Here is a 19,464-nt window from a genome sequence, read left to right as displayed (position 1 = left end):
TATTGTAGTTATCTCCAATAAGAAAATTGTGGAGCCATTATACTCCCTAAAATATCAGAGTATTGCAAATAATGAAGAGATTTGAAATCAAATCCTGTACTATTATCATTGTTGATGCCATCAGATTTGTTAGTGGCGATTTCTTCCGACATGCCCATGATATCAGAGATCCATGATTATTAGCTAAGTTAAACATATACACTCTTATCTCTCTAAGATCATAGGGATCTATTTTCATACCTGTGCTCTTTACAATTTTAGAATTTTTTTTCTATATTTTTATTAGACAACTAGCCAATTGTGTGCTCTCTCATCTCTCCATGATCATTAGGACCCATTTCCAAATTTTTGTTTTCTATAATAATGGACAGTCAATAGGATTTACTTTTATATTTGTGCTTCATTCAATCTTAGAATTTTTTATTATTAACTTCGATTAGTGTTTGTAGCTTATTGCTTATCTTAAGATCTTGGCATTTGTATCATTTGACATTTGTAAATATTCAAGAATACAAGATCAATTCATTGAGCCCAACTAACTTTCTCATGGTAAAAAGCACAAATACGAAAATGGATTTCAATGGTTGTCCATGATTGTAAAGAGAACAAATGCGGAGATTGATTATAATAATTATGGAGAAATAAGAGTATTCGTGCTTGGCTAGCTTGCTTAATATAGATATGGAGAAAAAAATCTCATAGTTGTCTCGGTATAGGAACAAAGCCCATTAATTACAGAAAGATGAGAGTATAAATGCTTAACTTGATTGTCTAATATCAATAGCCAGAAGACTGAGATGGAGGACGTGGATAATTTTCAATATTAAATACAAAGGAGCTTGTATTTTAGTTTTGGAGTGGTGGATTGAGATGCTGATGCGACAAGGAAAAGGATAAGAAAATTGAAAAATTTATACAACGGTAGTAGAAGTAAGGGTGGTAAATATTGGATTTCATCTCGGTCCATTTTGGCAAATTTTGCAAGCTTGTGCCGCACCCGACTCCATTGGCCCATAACTTTCTCCATATAGTATAAAATGTACCATCCAAGCCAATCCAATCTGTCTTAACTTTAGCCCTATCTGATCCTGATGTGATCTTGTCTTGACCTGTCACAGCCCATCTCAAACTTGGCAACTTTGGTGCTTCCTTTTAAAGATAAGTGGACATCATCAACCCATTTTTGTGGGTGAATGGGAAAATATTGGTCATCGTAATCTAACCTAGTGTCCTCTATATTGGCTGATGTGGTCAAAGGTTATTGAAGGTGTAACCTCGTGTCGTTGATATTGACCGATGTGGTCAAAGGTTATTGAAGGTGTTGTAATTATAGTTTTGGCAACGGTCAATCCAACTTGGCCATAAATACATAATCAATATAATTAATGTTGGGGGGTGGATAGGGGACTCGGAAACTTTAGTCCCACATCGAAAGAGTAGCGGAAAGAATTGTGCCTTATAAGAAGGGGCCATCCCTTTTCTTTTAGAGAGCCCTTTTAAAAGGGATAAAGCTGTAAGGGGGAAATTGTCATATACGAACTGTGCATAGTGTTAAGCACGTGCGTGCTCCCTCAAAACGGACAATACTTCTAGTTACCGAAACTTCTCTGCACGAATGCTTCCCGCTGGGAGGTAGTGTTTGGGGGCGGATGGAGGACTCCAGACTTTAGTTCTACATCAAAAGATGTAGTGAAAAGTATTGTGCCTTATAAGGAGGGGCCACCCCTTTCCTTCCAGAGGGCTCTTTTAAAAAGATAAAGCCGTGAGGAAAAAATTGTCGTGTATGAACCATGCATAGTGTTAAGCACATGCGTGCTCCCCCAAAGCGGACAATACCTCTGAGCCGGACGCAGTCACTTTTTCACTCTAACAGATGACGCTAGAGGAAGGGCCCTACCGAAACTTTTCCGCATGAATCCTTCCCGTTAGGGAGGTAGTGTTGGAGGGCAGATGAGGGACCTGGGACTTTAGTCCCACATTGAAAGAGTAGTGGAAAAGATTGTGCCTTATAAGAAGGGGCCACCTTTTTCTTTCCATAGGGCTCTTTTAAGAAGGACAAAGCTGTAAGGGAGAAATTATCGTGTACGAACCACGCATAGTATTAAGCACGTGCGTGCTCCCCCAAAGCGGAGAATACCTTTGGTCGGGTTGCATCACTTTTCCGCAGGGGACTCTTAGATAAGCATTGTCAAGCTCTCTCTTTTTCTTAAGCACTCCCCACTCTAGTTCTCTTTCTTTCTCTACTGTTACTCTAAATCGCTACTAACTTAAGCATTAAAGGTCCCCTGTGAAAACCTTCCAATTAGTAGATTTTTTATAGGTCGAGCTCACCTTCCAAATTCACAGCGTAGAACTTGCTTTTTACCTTTGGTGGAGACCGATCTGAACTCAGATCCTAGCGGCAATAATGGGTCCTTAATACGTATCAACTCCAAGCTAGAGCAATATAAATAACAACAGTACTAGTGATCACCCGCCTCTCATGTCACCACATAGTTCATCGTTCTTACGTGAAAGCCAATAATTGGCTCGGATACCAGCGGCTCCGACGAACACGATGCACTAGTCATACCAGACTAGATGAGCGGCGAATGGATGGACGATCGTGGCAATACCAGTTAAACAATTATTAATGACCAATTAAACATAAAAATTTCTGGCCAAAGTCGGGTCAATGTGGGCTTCTAAGACCCAGGTTGGGAACTCCTCATCCATATGGGTCCCAATTAAGATGCACTCCATGACACTTCCAATTAATATTGGTTGCTGCATTAGCTAACTGTTAAGATTTCATTGGCTACGAGGCTTTCCGCCGGACCATTTGTCAAGTTTGGCGAGCGCTTAGCGGTGGTGCCGCCTAGAGATCGAGATTACGGAGCTCGAAGACAAGCAGCCTCTCACGCGTTTATGCAATCTTATTTGTAACAAAGCCTTTTATAAACGCATGAACAAATGCCGACTCTTTGACCACCTTTCATCCCCGGAATCCTAGACGCGAAGCCATAATCCCTCTCTCCTTCCGTCACAATCCGCTCACGTTTCGCAATCCTTTTCTGCACGAGGATTCCTCCATCTGTATTTCGTTATTTGTATGTTTAAATCTTCTTGCCCTTCAAGCCACCGGCTGCCCATCCCTGATCGATCGGGGTATCATCTTTCACGCGAAAGATAGATTCACCTTCCTTTTCCCGAATCCACCGTTGGCTCACCTACCGAGCAGATCTCCAAGCGCTGCGAACTCCATCATCCATCCGCTGCACATCTCTCAAAGCGGCCAGTGATGATCCAACGGTGGATTGGTGCGAAGGAAGGTGAATCCTTGTTTTGCACGAAAGATACACTCGACCCAACCCGGATAACCAGGCTGTCACCTACCCAGAACCATCATGCTACGGCACTCCTCCGGATGACGACATAACTGCGACAGATTAAACCCGCCCACGCGGCCCAAATCGCGCTCATAATCTCTCCTCTCCCTTATGGATGCTTCCTCTGATTCCCGGCTCCTTTTTCTATCCCAATAATCCTTCCCCAACCATGACTCCCCCACCCCCTTCTCATCCCATTATTAATCCTTCCCCTGCTCCCCCTTCCCTCCTCTCCTCCCCTATGCCTCCCTCCGGCCCCAGCCCCGGCCCCACGGGCCCCCGCCGCGCCGCCCCCTCCGCGCGCGCCCGTCCCCGCCCCGGACCCTGATCTTTCGACCCGAAGCCGCCATCATGGCCGAATCCGGCAGGAGCGAGCAGATCATCACCCAATTCTTTCTCAAGGCCCTTCACGCCGTCCTCGGCTCCCGGATTCCCCACCTCCACGGCGCCGCCCCGCCGGACCCCGCCCGCGCCCGCAAGCGCGACCGCTGGTTCAACCTCGCCCTCGGCGACCTGCCCCCGGCCCTCGACCACCCCCACCCCAGCGTCGTGGATCCCCTTATCATCGACATCATCCTCACCCCTCGCCCCCCGGCCGACCTCCCCGAGGCCGTCGTCGAGCGATGGACCGCCCAGTGCGAGTCCTGGAACTCCCCTTGCTCCCCGGAGAACTCCGCTTCTTTTCTTTACAGGAGGACCTACAAGAAATCGATCCTCCTACTCCGATCCCTCTACTCCTTCCTCCGCCTCCTCCCCGCCTACCGGGTTTTCCGAATGCTCTGCTCCTCTAACCAGTCTTACAATTACGATCTTAGCTATAGAGTTTCGTCCTTCGCCGAGCCGTTCTCGAGGGAGCAAGAGAGGGAATTCAAGCTGCACAGCTTCACCCCGGTGGAGACCCAGTTTGGCCAGCTCGTCGTGTCGGTGCAGTACCGCCCGAGCCTCTCGGACTTCAATCTCGAGGTCTCGTCGCTCCTGCCGCCGATGATCATAACGGATTACGTTGGTAGCCCTGCCGCGGATCCCATGAGAGCCTTCCCTTCTTCGCCTTATGAAAGGGGAGCCCGGCCGATCACGTTTCCACTGAGAGGTGTCCGGACGTCGGCTACTCCTTCGGCTCCCCGCCCGCATAGCTGGACGAGCGCGCCGTTGGCGCACCATCCCTTGAGCTCGTTTCCTATTCCGGCTTCGCCGCCCGATGGATATGGGAATCGGATCCCGAGCCAGCGGCCGGCGACTCATAGGAAGGGTAGTTTTAGTTTCGATGAGTTTAAGCTCTCCCCGCCCTTCTCCTCACCATCGCCCACTCCGTCACCGCCGGCGCAAGGCAGCAGTTATCTGCAGTCTCGTCTGCGCTCTGAAACTGCACCCTTGAGCATACCGCAGCCGCTGACGGGGAAGAACCGGGTGCACAGCAGTCCTATTCTTTCAGATCCAACCAAAAGCTTCTTGCCACCACCATCTCCCAGAAGCATGAGGACGGATCTTTCGTCTCAGAATTCACCTTCAGAGAGTAGATCTTTTAGAAAGTCGGAAGGATCGAGGGGTGGAGATATATACTCAAACTTACAATGGTATACAGCTCAGAAGGTATTCACTGTCTTCATTTTCTTCCTCTCAGTACATGATAAATTTGTAATATTTGATATATACTTTGTTTCTTGACGCGGTTGAATCTTGCTTTTATACGTGCAAATGTAATTGGAGGCTCAAGTACAGTAAGGCTTCTTATTGAAGGTTCTGTAGTGTTTTTAATCTATTCATGGAAGGTTGAAACGTTAAAGCTTAACACCAGCAAACACTGATAATGGGCATTCCATGCTAACAAGCTTCCTTTGTGAGTGGGCCTTCCAATTTTTTAAGCAATGAACTGGCTTTTTTTATTATATTTTTAAGGGTAATTTATAAAGTGGATACTATCAAAACCAAATTCCACTTTCAAGAAGGTTTTTAAGAATGGTTAGCAGTGCTTCAAATGTATTTACAAGTTTAATGATGTTTGCATTGCTACCTTCTTGGAAATTTATAGTTTGTTTAATTTGATGGCAATTAATTTATTGTAAAAGTGCAGCAACTTGTAGAAGTAAGATGGGAACTTGTGCCAATCCAAGATAATGCCCATTCGTGCTAGATCACTTCATTCTTTTGGGATGTCTAATTTCAACTAAAGAAATAATACAAACTTGATAAAGTTTAAAATATTGTAGAATATTAGGCTTTGAAATTTACTATTGGAAGATGAAACTTTCATAGACTTGGCACCTATTGACGTCTCATAACTTTTGCATAAAGCTGGAGATCTCTGGTTGTGGATGCCAGTGAGCAAAAGAGCTTGGAGCTCTGAAGAAAGATGATGAATTCTAATATTTAATCTTTTTTTGTTTTTTTCAACTTGTTTTTTTTTTAAAATTTTAAACACGATCCTTCCACTTTGGCATTGATGTGCTTAGTTATAGGAGCAGAGAGTACATGGAAACAAGTTGGATGTGGTAGAAGTGAGAATGTTAAGATGGATTTGTGGTAAAACTAGAAAGGATAAAATAAGAAATGGACATATTAGAAGAGCTGTAGTGGTTGCACAGTTAAGAAAGAAATGATGGAAAATCGATTAAGATGGTATGGCAATGTGTAACAAAGATCTAAGGAAGCTCCAATAAAGAGAGGTAATTTGGTTTGTGTTGAAGGTGGTAAGAAAAAGAAGGGAAGATCTAAAATAACATGGATGAAGGTTGTGAGGAAGGATAAAAAGAAACTTGGAATAGCATTAGAGGGAATCCTAAATAGAAATATTTGGTGAATAAGGATCCATAAAGCCGATCCTAAACAGTTGCAAAAGGCTCGATGATTATGATTATAGTTATTATAGGAGTAGTGCTCTATATCCTTACAAGCATATGTAATTTTGCATGCAATTAAAACCTGAGATTTGATTTACGATTTCACAGTTTAAGGCATTTTTTGTTCAAGTGAAATTAATTTTACATGTTGATCATGATTTATTGGAATATATATACTTAAAATAATTGTGGTATGCAGAGTGATACTGTATCCATAACAGGTCTAATAATAAACTATCATTAGTATTGCACCAACCATAAGGCTGTAAATGAATTGGGTTGCCTATCTTTTTTAAGCACTCTTATTGAGTTGCCATTCTATTTTTATCCTTCATGAAAGCTATTTTTCAAGCATTATTATGCTGGAATTTGCCCATATGCTGAAAAGCATTTCTAAGCTCGATGGAGGCAGATTAGGAGGCATGCTTTAAGTAAAAAAAGTTGCTCGTTATTTAAACTTGAAAGATGATGGGAATGTTGTTTGGGGATGTAGAGTTTGCCAACAGGACAAACCTAAAAATAAAGTTTGCAGAGCTGTCCCGAACCGTCCAGTTCGGAGCGTCCCAGGCTGTACCGGTGGCAGACCAGGACGGTTCCGGCATTGAAACCGAGACGCCGTCGCCGGAGGGGGAGAAGCAGAAGAAAAAGATGAAGAGAGAGGGAGGGAGAGAGAGAGAGGAAGGAAGAGAGGCCTGCCGGGCAACCGGTACGGTGCCTCAAATCATGATTCAAAGTTTTTTGAAGCTTTGGAACCAAAATAGAACAACAACCAAACATTTTTAATTTAGTTGTAAATCATTTGAAATGAAGTTTGGTTTAGAGTTTTGGCGGAAAGTAACTGATGGGGCCAAATCTTGTTGTACATATGGATTTCTTATGTTTACTCTTTATCATTTCTTTATTTTTAAAATATTCTTCGGATTTGGGATGGATTTATCTTTGAGAATAGAGATTTCAAAGTGTTGTGCAAAAGGTTCCAAAAAGGTACTTAGAAAACTAAAATTTTTCACAAAAGTTTCACTATCCTAAAACTCAAAGACAGAGACTTTTAGTTGGTCAAAGTTGTATTATCTATGTTATTGTGAACATCGTTTGTTAAATTTTTTTCTTTAAAGAAAATAAAAATTTGATTGTCACCCCACAAAACCACCCTTACCATACATACAAAGGTCTCAGACATCATAATATACTTTAGAAAGATTATTTAATTTAATTTATTTACTTATCTTTCTTTTATTCTATCTGATTTTTCCTAATTTCAACTGAATTTTTATTTGTTTTAAATTTCAGCTGAAATTGTTGCAGCTTGAACCAAAACCACTGAAACTGCTGAAACTAAAAAGTATTTGGTTTAGAAGAAATCATTATTGACCTTTCAACAATTATAAAATATATTAGCATATAAACCCTTTGCCTATCCCTGCAATTCCTTTTGTGAAAATTTTCTTACGAAAAAAAACAAGGAATAACTGCCATCATAGGGCCTGTTTAGGAAGATTTTGCAGGATCTAATAGAAATGGCTGGAGAGAGAATGTAGAGGTGAAGGAACAGAGGGAGCAGAAAAGAGAAGGGAGAGTGTGCGGATGGTTGTGGGGCCTGATTAACTTAGGTTTAAAAAATGACCTCGAGAGGTCTTTTTCTTTATACCGCTGGAATCATAGCCCAAAAAAAAACCCTGCACATTCTCTCTAGCAGATCCTGCTAGGTCCTGTGGATTGTCCCCCAATGGGCCCTTAATTGGTTTTGATCAGTTTTTTTATAATAGCCTACCGTGCCCCTTATAAAAAATGCCAGGAATGTTACCGAAACTTCCACAGTTCCTTCAAGAGATTGTTGGACATCATTCAGTACATTGAATAATTACATTTATTGGCAATTCTTAGAGAGTGTGTCATGAATATGGTTTCAGAATTGAAGTTTAGCAATGCATTTGTGAATCATACTTTCAGAACTTTTTTTTTTTTTTGCAGTTTCTACTAGGAGCTGAACTAAGTTGTGGGTGGTGCTAGCAAGAAAGATTTAGCCAAGAAAAAACTGATCTAGAAGAAAGGGATTATTTGGGATTTAGTTTTAAATATTAGTTTTGGACCATGTAATATAGTAAAATATGCATGAGTTAGTAGAATAAAAGAGTGCATATTGTGCACTAACCGCATTGGCTTGTGTAGTAGTGTATTGGTGTTATTTGCTGGGTTATAGGTTAATATGTAGCAAAATTAGTGCATGTTATGCTCAACATTTTCTGTATTCTTCAGTGTTATGTGGACACTCAGGATTGTCTAACTTCTCTCTAGTGTCAGATAACAACCTCCAAAATTCTAGGCATGGGGACATGGCATGGGTACACACATAAATACACACAATTATATGTTTCTGTATATGTGCATACATTTAAATAGATATTCATATATAAGGCATTGTTTTGATGCGCACACATAAGAGAAACAGAAAAAAAGGAATTCCAACAAACAAAATAATGGAATAGCAATGAATTCAAGTTTTAAGTTAGATTAGGTTCATCTAGATTAAATTAAGATGTACTGCGATGCCTAAGTAGATAATTAACCATGATAACTTCATATTAAAAGCATTTGTAACTTCACTTAAAATGTTTAGCAGTTGAAACTAAGAGTTACCACTTACCTGTATGTATGGCATGAAAAGATGCCAAGTTTTGGTACTTCTGTTGGCATTAGTAGGACTTCAAAGTGGAGGGTCCATCCTTGTTGTCTTGTGTCCTGCCCTTTCCAAGTGTCCAAATGTGGCAAAACTTCTAGAATTTTAGAACCAAAGTGTTTAGGTAACATAGATGAGAACACAATTGATACTGGGAAGTCGGACAGTTCATACACTATTTCATAGTTTTGTATGTAAAATATGCTCAAGGGTCAAAAAGTGGCTACAAAATCCATGAAATTTATGTTCACATATATTCTCATTTTAGTCATTTTCTTTTGCACTTTCTTTTTTTCCTATTTTTTTTGGGGTTTAATTTAAATTTAGTTATGTCAACATAGAGTTAGTATGGGGCAGAGATGTAGAGATCTGTCTGAATTTGGCATATGGCAGCACCTAGGAAGCACTCTTATTTTTTTAAAAAATTGAAAAAACCTTACATATTCTATTATTATTTATTTCAATTGAATTTGATCATTACATTTTAAAGACATGCATGGGATTTGGATCTGATGAGTAAAAATGAATTCAAGTTTTGTGATTAAGCTTATATGATTTTGATGAAATAATAGCAGTAACAGATGATTAGTTCACCATGAGATAGAAGTGCAAGGAAGAATGTGCAAGAGTGGGAGCAAATTCCCGTGTAGGTTCCGCACACCATGCCAAAGTTTCTAGCTGTTAAGTTTTCAACTTGCTATTATCCTATTAAGTTATAGTTCAAATTATGAGTCACCAGGGCTTTAGTTTGTGGAAATGTATTAATTGCAAAGAGCAGGATTTGCAGCAGTTTTCTTAGACTTTTGGTACATTGATCTTGGTTATAATGAATTATTTGAGACTGGTGCTGCTGCTGCTATTATGTCCTATTGTCCTCTAGTAAACCTTTTTTCATCTCCTTTTCTTTATCTACTCATTCTCTGTATGATTGAAACGATGTATAGTGGTCTTTGGATCATACAAACTAATGGTTTCTAGTTGGGAGTTTTTATAAATGTGATAACAGCAGTACTTAATTTTTTTGCTGGTAAATCTTAAGAGAATATTGACAATCTTGCGACATTATTTTCCTTCTGAAATCTGAACCTCATCCCAACCTTTCTCCTTGTATAACTGAAGTCACAAGAAGCCGCAGGATAATTTAAAGTCATTCAACAACAAAGAAAGTCAGATATGTCCATATGAATGACTATATGTTACTTTAGCATTTATCTTCAACATCAGTGGTTGACAAGGTCATTTAGTGAATTAACTAAATCTTATGACTTAAGTGATGATACATACTAAATAACTTGTCCATATTTCTTATCTTTCTAAAGTTGTGCATGAATTCTGCCTCTTTTATTATAGGTGGGAATTAGATCATCGTTCCCAAGTTATTTTGGAACTTCCATTATATCATCAGTGAATGAGGCAAAAATCAAAGAAGAGCCTAATGCATATCAAGACCTGAGACACATTGATATCTTCAAATGGAGAGAAACCCTTGTAGGAACTTGTGCCATATGGTCATTGATCATGAATATGTCAAGAGTCCTGTTTCAACAAAGGTGGTAGAAAAACTTGACTTGAAAGTGGAGCCTAGATTCTTTCCATCTGAACTAGCATAGCTGATTAACTCTGACCAGGCTATTTGGCAAAGCATCTTCTTTTTCTGCAGTTCAATAGGAAGACCAATGGGTATTCAATGTTCTGGGATGGCTGTGGTTGTTTGATAGGGGCTTTAATTGTAACTTCTGAGTCAATTTCGACTCATGCAAACATCAATCACAGAGATATATGCATCACTGGTATAATATCTAGCTAAAAAATTCAAGGACCTTGTCCCTACTTCAGGAGATTGCCAAGAATGCTTTATCCATAAATGAACAAGTTCTTGGACCATAACCAGGATTATTCTAATTGCAGAATAGGTCTTTGCTGAATTGAAGATAAATTTATTTCAAGAGGCAAAATTTGACATATGGAGGACAGGAAAGACCTTTAGATTGAATGGACAAAACAAAGGCATATCTTGATACCCATATATCATGTTTCTCTGAAATTATTGCAAGGTCATTTCAAGATATAGAACTATTTTATTTTTATGTTCGGTCAAAGCTCTAGGTTTAATTTTAAAGTCAAATTTATTTTGATTGTTAGATATATTGGCTTTGGTAAGTCATTTGTTTGGGTCAGCAGTCATGTGAGTGAACTTATAGTTGTAATTAATAGTCTTTAGGTGTTTTTTGTTGTTGGAACTAGGAAATCTATACGTATTACCAAGAGAATGGTTGTGCGGATTTTTTGGACCACTGTTAAATATGATGATTAAATGCTTTGATTCGGCAACTTTATGTTTTTGTTCTCCTCCATTAACACCCTCACTCCTGCCCCTGGTGACCTATGGGCTGCTTAGTAGTTTTCCGACACCCCGCCCCTGGGGTCCAACAGGATGATGGTTCAGCAAAGTAAAACTTCAAACAAGCTTCTTGTGGCAACTTGAGATTTAGGGAGCAAGTGCACTTTTTCTGAATGGCGAGCTAGTAATTGTCTTTGTTGATTTTTTGTCCTTTTTTCACTTGACGAAACTGATTGCCATTTCGTTTTTTTTTTCTCTTTATCATTTCCCTTCATAACTTCCCAATATAGAAAGCATGTCAACTTCAACTTCTCTATTTTGGTTGCTGAGTGTGTTTTTGTAAAATTTGATTACATTTTATTAATGCGGTTGGATCTTGCTTTTGTGTGTGTAAAAATGTATACAGAGCCTTAAGGATGGTAGGGATGATTCTGGAAGGTTCTCCAGTGTTTTGTCTTCTGGTGGTTCTCCAAGGCTTGGGTTTTCAAGAAGCTCCAGCCGATTATCGATCCAGGATGATCTTGATGATGGAGACTTCTCTTGTCCTTTTGCTGTGGACGATGTTGATACATCAGATTCTCAGACTAGGTACTTTTCCATTCTTCTGGGTTATTATGGTGATCTCATATGATTCAGGAGGTTGATCCACGAGTGATTATTTATTTTTATTAAGTTTAATAATTTTGTTTATTGTTTTGTGCTTTTCTAAATGGATCCTAATGTCAAGCTGCTATCTCAGTATATTAAATGTTCTGCTGCATTATTGCATATGAGTTAGTTACGAAGTTTGGTTCTCACTCACTGCATGCTAGACAAGAGACCTCAGTCAAAACTCATACTTGGACCCTTTGATCTTTTGGAGTAAACACACCAGACGAAATTGTTAACAATCTGAAATGCTGTGTAGAGTTGCTCACTATGGTTGATGTTGGAGAATATCAGCTTACAGGAATTAAATGTCAAAAGGACTTAAGAGGCTGTCTAACTGATTCAGAAAGCTAAATAAAGCTTTGGTTGTAGATGGCGGAAGCTAATTATAGAACTAACATCAGATGATTGATCCTATATGATGAATGTTCAGCATTTCAATTAATTGTCAAATCACTGGTTTTAAGATTAAATTTGAACTTTCCATACTCTTTTTTAGAAGACAATGCACTGCTATCAAACCATTCAGATTCTTCCCAATGCTGAATCATGTGTAGCAGTAGAGAAGATCATGAATTAAGCGTTTGACTCTTTCTAGGGGAACACTTTGTCTCCAATTTTCTTAAATATATGTGTATATTGATCTTACTGAGGATAAATTTCTGGCATTTAACTGCATTTTTGTCTGTTTATAACAGGACTTTGGTTCAATAAGTTGTTGCACTTCAAAAAAACATAAAAAATTCTTATGCTGAATGTCAACTAGATTCATAATTAATAAGCATTTGAGGCAGCATATAGATTCTTCTCTACCATTTACTATTATTTATAACCTACATCCTTTGTAACTGTTGGTCATTTCTAACCCTTTTTCTTCCAACATTTGTCCAATATGAGCCGCAGAAGTTCTTAGGAATCATTTGATTTCTTAGTTGTCTTGGCCCAACAGACAACGGTATGTTTTTCATTCAAACTCTTTGACAACATTTAATTTTTGATAAGCTAATTGTATTCTTAACAGACTAGCTGGTTTGCCTGTAATTTAATTTGGCCTTTCCTTTTGGTGCAAGTCAACCCTATAAACTGAAAATTGTGAATTAGAGGCCATGGATTTTACTGTCAAATTCACAAAGATAAATGAATGTAGCCTGGATGAAGCTTAATATAGACATAGTATATCCTTAGTTTATTTGGAGCATGGAGTCTATATGCGAACCCTTAGGGGAGATTAGGCCTGCTTGATTGGTGTTGACACACTGAATTGACCTGTGCTGATGCACTAAATTGAACTGTGTTATGTATTGCATGAATCTAGTCAATATGACTTGCTAACACCACTGGAATTCCGTCCAAAACATGAAAAGAAGCTGGCATGTATAAACTCTAGCTATCTTTGCTGGCCTTTGGGACATGTTTGATAAGTCAAGCTGATTTCTTTGGAACCATATTTGAAGAAGTGCCTGCCCCCGGCCCATGTGTAAACTCTAGCTAACACCACGGGTTTGTCAGTTTGTGGACGGCTAAGAAGTCTACTTTAGCAACTCATTTTTAGAAGCAGAATTAAAGTCAATACTCAGTCTTATTTGCATAATTAAGAGTATGTATCAGTTAAGCAAATTTTATAATATATAGCTTAATGTAAAAAATCTAATACATTTTTTTATAAATATAAAGTAGTTTAAACATTGCAATTTATGATTACAACCGTAATTGCTGCAAACTCAATTCAGCTCAATTTAAAGTCCTAATCAAACAATTTGCTTTTTAAGATGAGAACTAGCTGCTGGACATCAGTTTTGAACATACCTCTTTGTAATTTGGCCTCTTTTTGCCCTCTCGCTTTCTTTATAATTTTCAACCTTGACTCACTGGAGAACCTTTTCAAAAACAAAAAAAGCTGAAGGTGGTTTTCTCTCTGGATGCCACTGCCAGCATCTAAAGTAGCAGTATGGGCTCAACTATGCCTGAAAAGGGTCTTTGCGAAACAGAGAAGATGGAGATAAAGGCATAGAAGCAGAGACTTGTGGGTTGATGCAAATCACGTGGGCCATAAAGCATGATGGAAGGTTAATATGGATTTAAAATCCAATGGTTTTAGAAAGACTGTTTGAGATCTGATCTAAAAGGTCTCTGGGTACTATGATATTTCTTTTATATTTTATTTCCTCATGGAAAAGATTTTTACCTTGCAGAATTTGAAGATATAGCCTTTTTAACAACCAAGAAATGGAGATTAAGAAGAGAGAGAGAGAGAGAGAGAGAGAGAGGTCTGATGATTAAGAGAAATTTTCTAAACTCAGTAGAGAGAAGGTTATTGCTCACCAAAAAAAAAGGTAGAGAGACTGGAGCATACAGGAGCTTTCTTAGGAGTAATGCTGTGGGGTAGTGAAGAGAGACATTTAAGTAGCTAAGAAGGGGAGGATAAAAGGGAAACATATAGAGAACCCCTTTGAGTTGGGACAATTAAGAGAAGTTTTAGGAATTCAGAGGGATGCATAAGGTGGAGAAACTGAGGATGGTAGCATGCAATGTGTCTCCTCAACAAAAAAAAAGGAGCTTGCAAGGGGGCTTGAAGGGAGGGCAATTGGCTATTCAGCTTTTCCAACCACCCAAACCTTTAGATGAGATGCTCTCTAGATTTTCTCCATTCCATCCAAAACATGTAAACTTTGAGACTGCATGATGGCATTTATACTTAAGAGTGTAGCCACATGGATGAGCCTGTATTTGCTGTATATTACATTATCAGTTTATAATAGAAATATTACAGATTTTATACTGGCTCATTGAATCTGGTGAGTATGTATCCCTTTTTAGAAAATGATCATTTATTTGCAGCATATATGATGAATTCAGCATACCTAAAATTATTGAGGTTTTGTATTGAATTCCAATGCAGTAAGTTCAGTTAAGAGCTCCATTTAAGTCTGAAGTGTTGCTTGAAGTATTGATGCTGTACAAAAGACAGGAATGCTGTTTTTTGTTGTAACATATCAGAGATGAAACTATAAAGATAGGCATTGGATTTAAATGCTTAACATGGTCTTTTGGTGTTTCTTTCAAATGTCTAAATTAATCAAGTTTGAATTCTGCAAAATGAGCTGTTGAAATTTATCATGTAAATTCAAGCAGATTTAGGATGGATTCACAGTACAAGTTTTTGGATGTGACTGTTGCCCTAAACTTTGTCACAATAATAACTATTAGGCCAATATATTGACTCTTCGTGACCCCTTATATGAACTTGATATGAAAATCTTCCATTGTGACTTCTTCATAATGACAACAAATCAATGATGCATTAAATCCATAAACTGAAAAGGAGCACCAAGAGCATAGCATAACAGTAAAGGGTTTGAGCATTGTCATCCTAATGGTGGCCAGATTTTAGTTTCTCAGGAAGATGAGGTAACAATTAAGGATGCACATCCATGATGTAGTTGTTAATGCACAACAATATATACTGCTATTGCTGAGCTAAGAAGGTGCTTTTTGGTGCATTGCTGACAAGATTTGGAAGACTCCGAACACAAGCAGTTGCATCAAGAAACAATATTATGAGAGTGGTAAACATGGAAGACAGGCACAGGTGGCAGTTGTTGGAGCATTTTGTGACAGTCTGATGGTAAGTTCTAGGATTGGTGGCGTGATGATGAGAGAATGGCCCATTGTCGGTCATTCTAGCTTCTTATGGTCCTAGGACAAATTATAATCTGGGTTTAGTCTTGTGAAGTCGATCTAATTTTAGAATGAACACAAATTTAGTACACATGCAACCATATATATGACTCATACCCAGAAATGTTCTGCCACGCTTGCTATATGGATTTCCAAATTTTTTGCAAGCAAACTATGTTAAAAATCATAAAAATAAAGATATGAAGAGTGCACCCATCGATGCAAGGACGAAGTAAACATGGTGTATTATATAGGCCATAGTAAGTTAATAATTTTCTATAGAAGAGCCAGAAAAAATACTAAGCAAGATTTACCATTTAGGATGATTTAATTTCAGCCATTTAGTTTATATATTTTGATTCCAAAGATGGAAATGGAACAAATTAAATAAAGGGGTCCCCATGCCTAGGGTGGATAGAGCTTGGGTTCCTTTTGCATGATGGAAATGTATGTTGAGGGTGTAAGTGGCGGAGATTTTGTGTTTGGAGACCAGGAATAATTTGCATGGGGGAAAGCTATTAGATGTTTTTTTGTTCACCTTGAAATTTTATGTTGATAAGCATCTAAATTGAGGATATTAATTGCTTTAGTTTATATCTCATTTAATTTTATAAATGTGGTTGTGCTTAAGATAGGTCTGAAATATTATGTAAATTTTTTGGTTATAACTGTTGCCAAAAATTTAATGCCCATACCTCGTCTGATCCATAACCTCATATGGTGATGCTACATATGGGTTTGGGGTAATTCTTTACTTTGATTACTATTGACCTGTTATGATATAAGTTCAAGACCAAGTACGTGGTAGTGGTGGTTTCTGGTGCATTGGTCATTATCTGGTAAATTCATAGCTTTTGAATTACTTATCTTGTCAATACATTTACAGAGGCAGAAAGCAAATGGCCTTTATGATCTCTATGGCCAATACAAAAAGAAATCCTGTGCTTGCAGTTTTGCCAAAGATTGTATATTATATGGATGGCAAAAATATTCTCATGTTCTCTCCTATTGTTCTATAGTTCATGACATGTAAAGGGTTTTGCTCTGGAAAGCCTGAGGATGGATGGTTAATGATTGTTATGGTGCATACGTTATTGGTTTACAGATGAGGAGTAATATGAAGTTATTTGCTATATGTTTTCTCAACAGGAGCCTTGATGGGAAGGAAACTCCAGAATCTGTTCAGGCATCATCCCATAAATCACAAGATGCAGCTGTTGGCAATCTAATTCATATGTTGAAGACAGCACATCCGTTGCGCCAAAATCACAGCTATTCAACCCAATCTTCAACTTCTGAATTAAATGGAGAGATTGGCACCTCCAGTTTTTTCTCTCGGAGGACGTCTGATGGACTGGAGGAGCTACAAAGCTATAAAGAAATGAAGGAGATTCTGCTTTCTAGGAGAGGAACTCAGTTACTGGAATCAGTTAAACAAAGGAAAGAGTAGCGTACTGTGAGCGAAGCCCTTTCCCAAGTATAAATTTGGAGTCAACAGTACTAATCTCAGATACAGGCTGTTGCTGCAATATCACAAGCAGGTTGATGCTTCCTAACCATGTATATAATCCCAACCCACTGATGCTTGTTGTCATCTTGATAGAGTACAAGACTACAAGAGTAGATACCATTTAATTGCAGTTGAGAAATTTCCCTTCCCCTCTAGGAATTCATTAGATTATGATCCTCGTTTTCTCATACAGGCGCATGCGCATGATTAAAAATTATCTTTTATATATAGGTGGCAGGATCCATGACGTGCTTTGCTTTAGTTGAATCAGAAGCTTGGTGCAATGGAATTATGGGGGATAGAGCTATATTGCTGAACTGAATTTAGCATCAGATTTGTGTCTTCAATTAGATGAATATGTTTTTTGTTTCTTTTGCTGTAACAGCTAGCTGAATATAATTGAACTACAATTTTTGATATTTCATTAGTTTTTTTTTTTTATTTTTGTGATCATTAAATGCTTACATGTTGCTTGCCGGGGGCAACCTAGTTAGAAAGGTTGTCGACACAGCTTGATGCAGTGATTTGGCTAATTCATTGCTGTATGATGACAATTGTAATCAAGACAATCTAATGATGGCCTTGGTTCTTGATGTTTTGTGGCTCTCCGAGGGTAGGATGGTTATACATGCATAGCTATTCACCCAAGTGGTAACTGATAAGCGTACAAGGTAGTTGTTATTAGAACTTTGTTCTTGTGACGCATGTAAGATTTGAGAGGAATGTAGATTTGTTATAATTTTTTGATTCCATGGATTAGGGGGAGTATAGATGGACAATGTTTCATTGTTAAGATCAAGGTTCACTAGATATGAGACCTTATATTGGCATTGTGTTAGTATTGGTACACTGGGTATGAGAGTGGTTCGGCATATTAAGACTTAATGCATCATCTGTACTGAGTCTTGATTTAGTACCGGTGTGATACACCCGATGTGGGGTGGTACTTGCTGGCCGACTTTGCTTAAGATTATTCCAAAATAGAAAATCTTCTGATTTTGTTTTGTTACAGAAAATGTAAATACATGCTTACATATATGATATATGTTGCATTAATAAAAGAGTTTTGGATTCTGAAATATTTTTGTACAGATTACAAATGTCAAGTTTTGGATTGAACATGCATGAGATTATTTTTTCGATTACCAGTCTTTCTTGAGACGTATCTTACCAAAAGTGAAAAATTGACTAATCAATAGAGACCTTTCTTTTTTGAGAGAGTATGCAGGATAGTATATTTAATCTTTTTGTTTTATTTTCTCCTTTCTACCTTGATTACTTGATTCATTTGTCTCTCTATATTAACAAACCAATTAGAAGGTACTATTTTATTAAGTTGGAAAGACAGATTGTATTAGAGATTGGATGTGCCTTCTATATTCTTAGTATGCTATTATATGCATGCATGCAGACGTACACATTTACATGAGCGGGAGAACAAGGTTTTTGCTTTGTTCATTCCTTTCCCGTTGTGACTCTCAAGAAAACAAAATCTCAAATTATAGATGAGTGTAGCTATAAAACTGTATGTTTGATTGCAAGGGAAGTTGCAAAACTTTATTCCTTGAAAAGTCTAATTGAAAGCTTATACCTGCATCTTTGATTTTTATTTTCATTTCTGTAGAAATATTCTACCCTTTTTCCTATACGACAGACTTTCACATAACCAATCATACGCTAGAGAGGGCAGAGTTGAACTATACATGCTAAAGTTTTCATTACAGATTTAACGATTCTAATAATAGATCAATGAAATCAAAGATTTATACTATTGATTTTGTTCTATACTTTAAAATTACATAAAAACAAAAAAACATTTCTTTAATTTCCAACCTATTCTTCAAGTGACTGCGAAAAGTGAATGGTAATTATTGTGCTGACATGCTAATGTATATGGCTATATTAGTTGAAAATTCATTTTGATGATCATAATCCATGCATCTTAAAACATATGAAAAATGGAATATGGTAGGTCAAAATATTATATGCCATTAAAGTTGTCATTTTTTTGACCCACCTTAATATGATCTTTGGTTTGGAGAAATTTGGTGGTGTTCGTCGCAATGAGAAGTATCTCCAATTTTAAGTATACATCATTTAATTTTCCTTTTACCATATATTTAATATTTATTTGAATGAGAACAGGGTAATAGTCCAACCCATGAAAATATAAAAGAGGTCCTGTTTTGCATCCAAAGTAGAGTCATGGTTGATCAAGTCTCAAGTGTGTCCGCTAATTCTTCATCGTGATAATGCTACTTGTTTTTTATTATTTCTTAATAAAAAGTGACGTGCTAACCCTTCCTAAGTACCTCAAGCATCCTCAACACCCTCAAATAGTCTGCTAAGAGCAGGATTTGATTCCATACTTCTGATAATGAGACTTTACAAGCAAATTGATAAGT

The 19,464-nt window shown here is 38.1% G+C and overlaps 1 protein-coding gene across 3 annotated transcripts; it reads left to right on the top strand.

Moving 5' to 3' along the window:
- Positions 1–3,441: 3,441 nt before the first annotated feature.
- LOC103708501 (autophagy-related protein 13a) lies at positions 3,442–17,652 on the top strand. 3 transcript variants are annotated; one of them, XR_005509407.1, is made up of 4 exons: positions 3,442–4,958; positions 11,630–11,811; positions 16,699–17,109; positions 17,291–17,652. XR_005509407.1 is itself a non-coding variant. In XM_008793458.4 (3 exons), the coding sequence occupies exons 1-3, from the start codon at positions 3,720–3,722 to the stop codon at positions 16,997–16,999; spliced, it is 1,722 nt and encodes a 573-aa protein (XP_008791680.1). In that variant the 5' UTR covers positions 3,442–3,719; the 3' UTR covers positions 17,000–17,652. The 3 variants fall into 3 exon arrangements, 1 of the variants encoding a protein (XP_008791680.1); XR_604313.4 differs by having other exon boundaries at positions 3,447–4,958; positions 16,699–17,090; XM_008793458.4 differs by having other exon boundaries at positions 16,699–17,652.
- The last annotated feature ends 1,812 nt before the right edge of the window (positions 17,653–19,464 follow it).

This window comes from Phoenix dactylifera, chromosome 2 (genome assembly GCF_009389715.1).
Source record: "Phoenix dactylifera cultivar Barhee BC4 chromosome 2, palm_55x_up_171113_PBpolish2nd_filt_p, whole genome shotgun sequence".
NCBI lineage: Eukaryota > Viridiplantae > Streptophyta > Magnoliopsida > Arecales > Arecaceae > Phoenix > Phoenix dactylifera.
This window is presented reverse-complemented; position numbering and strand designations above follow the sequence as displayed.